Source organism: Paramacrobiotus metropolitanus, unplaced genomic scaffold, assembly GCF_019649055.1.
Source record: "Paramacrobiotus metropolitanus isolate TYO unplaced genomic scaffold, Prichtersi_v1.0 Parri_scaffold0000011, whole genome shotgun sequence".
Classification (NCBI taxonomy): Eukaryota; Metazoa; Tardigrada; class Eutardigrada; order Parachela; family Macrobiotidae; genus Paramacrobiotus; species Paramacrobiotus metropolitanus.
The window spans coordinates 803,373-811,877 of NW_026570231.1; the positions used below are offsets into that span (position 1 = coordinate 803,373).

The 8,505-nt window shown below is 39.2% G+C and overlaps 1 protein-coding gene across 1 annotated transcript; it reads left to right on the forward strand.

Moving 5' to 3' along the window:
* The first annotated feature begins 421 nt into the window (after window positions 1–421).
* Window positions 422–7,774, forward strand: LOC129583675 (adipokinetic hormone/corazonin-related peptide receptor variant I-like). Its single transcript, XM_055475575.1, has 11 exons — window positions 422–1,145; window positions 2,174–2,496; window positions 2,632–2,661; window positions 4,401–4,563; window positions 4,669–4,736; window positions 5,164–5,214; window positions 5,309–5,459; window positions 5,617–5,724; window positions 5,796–5,868; window positions 6,134–6,222; window positions 7,221–7,774. The coding sequence occupies exons 2-11, from the start codon at window positions 2,194–2,196 to the stop codon at window positions 7,529–7,531; spliced, it is 1,347 nt and encodes a 448-aa protein (XP_055331550.1). The 5' UTR covers window positions 422–1,145; window positions 2,174–2,193; the 3' UTR covers window positions 7,532–7,774.
* Window positions 7,775–8,505: the final 731 nt, after the last annotated feature.

The following is an 8,505-nucleotide window of genomic DNA, read 5'->3' on the forward strand; positions in this document are numbered from 1 at the left end:
CTTAATGCCCGGCGATCTGCCACTTGTACCAGCCGACAATCCAGCAGCAATTCCGCCGACTCCGCTAAAGGATGAGCAGTGATGCTATTAGCTGTCGTTTCCGTGAACATCACATACAAATGCTCTGATTGTTCCTCACCGCAAAGAAAACTTGACGGGATATTGGCAGCAATTTGCACTTTCTTTTCTTTTGATAAGATTCTCAGCTGTGTGTGCAGAGCGCGCGTACTGCAATACACACATACAAATCTTTTACTTAATGTACGCATCGGTATGGTCATTGTATTTATTGATTTCTGTTGGAGCCCAGAATCATCATACTGCTAAAGAGCACAATCTCTTGGCCGTTCATGTAAATGCTACGTCATATATACACACCGCGCCCAGTAATCGTACCACAGCGGCGTACATCAGAACCCGAAAGGCAATCGGGCGCGCTGCGTAAGCGGAGATTAAAGTGACTTTTACCGAAACTCTGCGGCAATTACGCCTTTTGCCTGCAAAAAATAATTTACACACGTTGGAGTAAGGCATCATTAACTGGATAGTTACCCCGCGCTTCCTAGTAATTAGCTCTCAACGATGGCTTCATGTTAACGCTAGCCGGCTTGCTGATTTTTGATCTGACATACTTTACGCACTCATTATCAATGTTATTAAATTAAGCCAAATCTGCTGACGGTTTGGATTATCCATAAAAGGTATATTGTTTCAGCTGTTTGCTTCGGGAACGCTTACCGCATTTATCATCTGATAAAATGCTATTCTGGAAACCATATTTCATGAATTAACTGCATAATTAAATATTTTGGCGCGCTGGCTTGCTAACATTCTTAAAATATCCTGCCGGTCGGAGGAGGCAGAGGGCGCCGGGATTATTCTTGAAAACGACTGAAGTGGAGTATGGCCTAAATTATTATGAACATCATCGCTGTCACAATGTTTGCGGATTTAAACGCAGATTCTCAGATGTAATTATTGGGGATAATTGTCGGATGTATAAAATTATTCTTCGCAAACTTAACGATGCTGACCACGCATACACTGATCGTTTGCACCTTACACCCACCGGATGTTCGCCAACTCTGCAAAATTACTGGAATTTGAGCACTGTCTATTTTATTAATCTCGAGCAGTGTGAACAGGTGAGCCGGCTGCATTGTAATAAAAATACTTACCTCCACGTTTGCTTAACAAAAATGCAAAGTGTGTAGTATTACTCTGTAGCAAATCCTTATCTTTAGCAAAATATGTAAGCGGGTTGCCCGAAACTTTTGCCCTAACCAAAAATTTGTGCCGAATCCAAAAGAACTGTGAGAAAAAGAGTCCCATGATAAGCAAAAATTTTGGATTTCATTATCAAATTAAATATTTTGAAACGGAGGAAGCAAACAATTCAGCCTAACACATATATACTGTACAACGTACTCATGTTGGGTGCACAGGCTACAACATGTCGGCAGCTTTCCCAATAACGGCACAGAAGCATGATTACTATTAGAGAATAAACACTCGCGAATAGTTACAGGTTATAGCTACTGGAACAACGCTTAAATTTAACATTCGAAATCACCATTTACAAACGGGTACCTACTATATCTACATATGTAACAACGATATCGTGAAATAAAATCATAGATATATGGTATGGACAGAAACTTTTGGAAATGGTCGGTTCCATGCAATAAGGCACGGAATTGGCAATCTTGACCATTCTTGGCAACCGGGTCAGCTCACATTTCAACTTACGATTCTGACGAAGATCTACCCAGGTTGTGTAGCGTAATAAATGTGTGAATTAACTTAAAAATATTAGCCATTGACTATGGGTACATGTTGTACGCTTAATTTGTTTTAAAGGCGTGATAAAATTGGCTACTGCTTACCGACGAGGTTATGTGTATCCCCTACAAGCTGAGCGCATCGTCGGCATTCTAAGGTTTCCCTGGCAAAGCGCTAAAATTGGCAAATTTCATTTTGTACATTTTTCGAAAGTAGTTAATTGAGAAATAAAGTAAATAAGTTAACTATCGCGAATTTTCTGTTTGGCAGCACTCAAGCTCGGCTTGATTCAACTCTTGCTGATATATACGTTTTCTATATCAGAATATGAACGTAGTTTTTTTTAAATTGCTGGCTTAGTCAATTGATAAAATTTGTTGTAATTTTGTAGCGGCAAGAAACAAATTCAGGATGGCGCTGACAAGCGGTGCGGAGACGGGTGCTGCTAGATCGGATCAAGTGGAATCAGTATCTCAGGTTTCCGGATCCGTTTGGATTGAGCAGCATAACACGACTGATGATTACCCCAACGCCGCATCTCCTCTACCACCGGAAATGCAGTACACCCCGGTGAATACCATCGTTATTATCGTCTACAGTAATCTGCTGTGGATATCTCTACTGGGCAATGGCATTGTGTTTAGCACTCTGGTGCGCAGGAAAAAGAAGAGCCGGGTCCATATCTTGCTAATTAACCTGTGTACAGCCGACATGGTAAGGCAGTATGTTGTCATATAAGTACAGTATTGTATATAATGGCACATTCAGCGCACATTGTGCGACATTTGGGCGCCATTCTGTTATAGAATCCTGATCACGCTAATCTAATAGCGATATTTTGTTTGCTAGATTACTACGCTGATTGAGATGCCCTTAAAGGTAAATCCGGCATATTAAGCATTGCACGCAAGTCCAACGAAATCGTACATGTACTGCTTTCTAATCCAGATAAAACCTTCCCATTTTGTCAAAGGATTTGTCACTCAAACACGAACACCCTGCGATCTACTTGCAAATTGCCCATTAATGTTAGGAGTTTTTCGAGATTAACGTGTTGCTGCACTCGTCGACTCATGATTAATCCCAGTTGGAAGCGCAGACAGTCCTTACAGCGTACATATGCATTTACTGCAACAATAAGTACTGATTTCTTTATAAAATCCACGCAAGCACACACATGCTTTTAGTATGGCTACAAAACGATTTGTAGAATTCAAGGTCACGACGTTTCGTTGTCAGTTTGGATGCTGAAAGGGCGACATCCATAAAAATTCAGGGATAAATTAAAATTTGCCAATAAGACATTTCGTGACTTATTATTATAGCCATGACGGGTATGACTGTCCAGATGTGGCATACTTTAAATTTTAATCTTATTTTACTATTTGTGCACGTTGGCGCAATATAGTGATTAAAATACGCATGTTATTATTTGAAAAAATACATTACTACGAATACTTAAAAAAATTTAATGTCATTCGAAGTTATTTAATGGCTTTTAGTACTCGCAGTGAGATATTAATTTTTTCTTACTAGCATATCGTCGTCTACTAGTGCTACTGCCAGTACTAATCGGGATGAGCAACTGATCGGTGTCATTAACGGCTATAACAATGAAGTCTGGAGCTCTTTCCGTTTGTAAACAGTAATGGCGAGACAGTATTTTGTTAGTACACAAAAGCGTGTTTCGTCGTGGTATGCGAGAGGCGGAAGAAGAATGCAATCCAAACTGAAAATTAAAGCGCATTACATCCTTCCATTAACCAGGAAGAAGATAGCCCTGGTTAAATAAATAAAAAATTTAAAGATGTATAAATAACAGTGGTAAATGGCTTACGAAAACACCCTCGATTTGTGACGGCGCAGTATCCCGAATGCATACAACTATTGATAGTGCGAATCATCTCGGTTCATTCAGTAGTCGACGGATATTAATTGTTCATCGGTATCCGATATATTGATTCGTATCAACCATTTGTGTGTGTTTGTGCGTTAAACGCTTGTCATAGAAACGTGAACGGGAAAAATGGAACGAATGTTTGTTTTACCGAAACGCAAACCTACAGAGAAAGGTTTCGTACCCACATGTACAATAATAGCACCATGCAGAATAAAATGCCCTTTTAAACACACGAAGAGAAATGACTCCTTTAAAATTTTTCAGCAGACTTCTCGTATTATACCATTACTGGACCGCTGACGCTGGCGTTAACAACAAAGTAATTTTCTAGGGAATTTTTTATTCTCAACTAAAATGTATAAAAATTTTTTAAGAGAAAATCGTACCATGAGTTCCGTTTCCATTACATTCTAGACACAAGGAACCTTTTTCAACAAAAGTTTTTTAAATTTTCCAGTAACATGCAGCATTGTGATACATATAAAATAAACACTACAGTTTTAGGTTTTCGCAAATGAAAATATGATACCGCAATATTTCTATCCGATTCAAATCTACCTACTGAAAATTAATATTACTGACTAGCAGTACATACTGCAGTTCTGTATTTTATGTTTGCTCCACGTACGGAACTTGGCAGTTAAATAATTTTTAATGTCATATTATATCTCTTACACGAAAACTTTCCCCGTGCTATATTATTTGATGTTTTTTAAAGATTGCATGGAAAAGCACGGTGCAATGGATGGGAGGGGATACCATGTGCCGAATCTTATCCTGCCTGAGAGTATTTGGCTTGTACCTAAGTGCGCTTCTAATTATTGCTATCAGCCTTGACCGTTTCCTGGCCATTGCCAATCCTCTATCATCCGTTCGCCGCGGTAAATTACTGCCATGTTGTTCGCAATAATGCAACATTAAACTTCAGGCCGAAGACAAGAATTACGTTGCGTCAGAGCAATAATATTGTCCCTCTAATTTTTTAGCCGGTGAGCGAACCCGTATCATGATCTTCCTGGCTTGGATACTAAGTATAGCTTGCGCAGCACCCCAGGTAAAATTCAGTTAACCAGTACTTTCTACGCACGCCGCAAATGGCTGCACGTTATGCAAACACTGTAACTACTGATCGATTTAAGGTTTTGTGCAGTTGTATATGTATACTTCTATTGAAAAATACAGTACTTCTTACTTCCTACTATAGTATGTCTGGGATGCTCTTATGTTTTATAATTATGCTTGCTTCGATTATATCCGGCGCTTACTGCTTTTTGGTCTAAATCGGTGGTGTATGCCTAATTGCCATTTGAAGTGTGTGAAAAATTAATATGGTAGTGAGTCCAGCTGGTCTAGAATAGCCAACATTTGTTATAATGCAAAAATCAGAACACTTTCTATTTATCTTTTCCACATACCCAAACATCTAACAAGTGGAAAAGTGTAATAATTTTGTCACATAGCGTAATTACACTCTTTTGTAGGCTGTAATTTGGCATGTTCTTTCCCATCCAAACCACACTTGGTACCAACAGGTAACAAAAATTTCGCATATTTCAAAACTTTTTTCTACAGAATACACTAAATCACTGGAAGGATTGTTCATAATACAAATGTTTTTCCTCATAGTGCGTAACATTCGGGTCATTTTCGTCGGAGTATGCAAGAAAAGCTTACGGTTTGGGTATAATGATGCTGACCTATGGTCTGCCGTTGTTGACCACCTTGATATGCTACCTGGGCATTTGGGCAAATATTATCAACAATCCCGTCCAAAACGGTAAAATTTTATGCAAATTTGACAGACTAACAGACCTGAAAATTCCACTAAACTTTGGTTTGCAACTTTTTGCCAAATACCGTACAGTAGGTAGCAAAGTGCTTATCTTATACTCGACTATTAATTCCGAATAATTTCCACTGTTTACAATGTGCAGGAACCCTGCCACCATCCACGGACGGAAGATCCAGTGCCACGCCATCGTTCAGGTTAAACAATACAGAAAAGCTGACCAAAGCAAAAAAGCGGACCTTAAAAATGACCTGTATGAAATTTACCGAAAAATTTATTTTGATTGGTCCTTTCTGTTGCTGCTTATTCGTGCGTTATTTGCAGTTTTAATCGTTGGAATCTTCGTCGTGTGTTGGACGCCTTATCAAATAATACACCTGTGGTTTTTTTTCGACCAGTAAGTACCTAACAATTTGTTGTTTTAATTTGAATAAATCTAAACATTTTCATCCATCCAAGTAATTCGCACGAATGAGTTTTTAGAATCCACTTTTAAAAACGACCACAAAATTTATTGTGTAAGTTTATTCAAAATGAGCAAACGTGCTCATTTTTATAATGTGCTCATATTTTTACAAGTAATCGTATTTCGATCGCAGTTTAGTAGCTTAACTTATTTGTACAGTCAATTATCGAATCAAGTAATGAGATTTTTCCTGCAGGTCAACAGCAGCACATGTAGATCAACTGATTCAAGAGATCCTCTTTATTTTTGGGGTGTCCAGTTGTGTCATGAATCCTTACGTTTACGGTAAGCACATATACACATATTCATCGTGTGCAACAAACTTACCAGTTACCATTATACCATTATTAGGTGGATGCAGGTAATAAAACCACAAAATGATAGCACGGCAGATCGGCAGATTGAATCCGGTTTTTACTTTGAGAACCCTCTAACAACTTTTCGCATATCTCGATCTTGCTCTACTAAATGCACGAAAAACCCTTAGAATCGTTACCGGAAAAAATTTTACTTATTAACATTTTATTTATGTTGACGTTGACAACTGCACACGTCGCTTTGCCAGTAAGACATAATACAAAAGGAAGGCATATTTAAGCCTTTCACTCCTTTTGCGCTTTTTGAAATAATAAAATTTAATGAATGCAGATATTTATTTTCAGACACAGACTGTCGAAGTAACTTATTTAATAGCGTTGCATGATAACATTGTACGTATAACCTTTTCATTTGAATGGTAACCACCCTTCATATAGCGCCAAGGAGCGAGTTGGCAACTAACGCTGGAATATACGAAATACCCCGAACCGCATTAAAAACGCGGATTAAAATTATAACAAAGCGTAAAACATTTAAAGTCGTTTTACGTAAAAACGGCGCAAACCATAGTTATACCGTCGGAGTGTACATGTTTCAAATAAATACAAGAAGAGGGGTATCGAGACACTCTCGCCAGCTTCGTAAATACTTTTTTGGAGACATCCTTTCACTACCAATCTACTGTCGTCCTTATATCTATATTTAGTCAGGTATACCTGCACAATACACGCTAATAGCGACACTATAACCGACACCCGATCAAAGTTTACGGCAATATGTTGGTAATATGTACAATAATGTCATATGTGTCTATATTACACGAATAAAATTAATAAATACGTGAGCACAGAAACCAGTACTCAAAGCCAGTGAAACTTGGCTCAAAATTTTGTCCGGTCATCGAGTTATATGTACGACTACGAGGATCATGTATGGACAGTATTTAACGTTTTGTGTTTGAACAGGGTTGTACTCTATGGGAATCTGGCGAAACGTAGAGTTCTTGACGAATATTCCCTGTCTCAAAGAGAAATTTCCCCCTAAACACGGCATTTATGCTGGTGATCACGCTGGTTCCCGGTCCATTATCGGTGATGATGATACCTTCGGGGAACGCAGCCTTACTTTGAAGCGTTCCGCCAATTCACGACCCCATCTGCAGCAGATGGGATACCAAAAGTCCAGTCCGCCTTCTCCGGAACGAAGAAGTTTGCATTGCTCATACTCGCCGCCGGTTGACCGGATATTCGATAAGGACAAAATTCTCTACCTGTGATAGCATTTGTTACGATAGCGTTTAATATGCATGTATGATGTATCTGCATGCTCTGCAGATATATCAGACGTCTACGTCTACTCTAGAAGTAGCGGATCTGTCTATAAATTTATACTACTTACTGTACAGTAGTGGTTTGAGTTTATCCGGCGCTCGATAAAGTTATTTTGTTAGTTGTATGGAAGCAGATTTTTTATATAAGGCATGCCCACCTAAATTTCTGTTGCCGGATGGAATTTATGCATTGCCCTTGAGACAGTATTACGAAGATTACAAACTGAATTGGGAAAAAAAACTGTGTTCATTACAACATGATTTTAGTGGACAGTTCATTGCATAAATCGAAATTGCTAACGCGCATAACTTTAGCGAAACAGCTTTAACTCCGGTCATTATTGTTAATATCCTCAAGCCCGCAATTTTGAAACATAACTGCGATTTATAGAATTAAACAGTTCGCGGTGGCCATACACAAAGCGCAGTGGCATATCGTCGGGCGATGCTTATCAGACCCACGACCATGCATTATAATAATCCTAATTGTAATCTATTGCTGGGTCTTGAATAATGCGCCACGAGGCCCCCTTTTCTCTGGCCAGTATCAATGCACGCGAAGAGGACGCCAATTTGCGAATTCATCTTGGCACATATCTATTTATTTTGGCTAATCAAATCAACGCATCAGCCCACAGCTCCCCGACGCATGTTTCCGGCCTGTACAGCAGGGAAAAAGACCATAGCATGCAACACTTCCTATTGTCTAGGCGTGAAACTTGATGGCCGTCGACTGGGCGAAAATAGTAATCAGGGTTCAGTCAAGGGCGTCTTTCGCATAATCACACCACACATGTCAGTTATGGGAATGGCTTTTTCCCTGCTCCTCTGTGTTTCTTTGTTGTCCACGAACAATATCTTGCTTCATCGGATGGATTAATTTTCCGCCGTGTCCGGACCAGTGCAAGCCGTAAAATGGC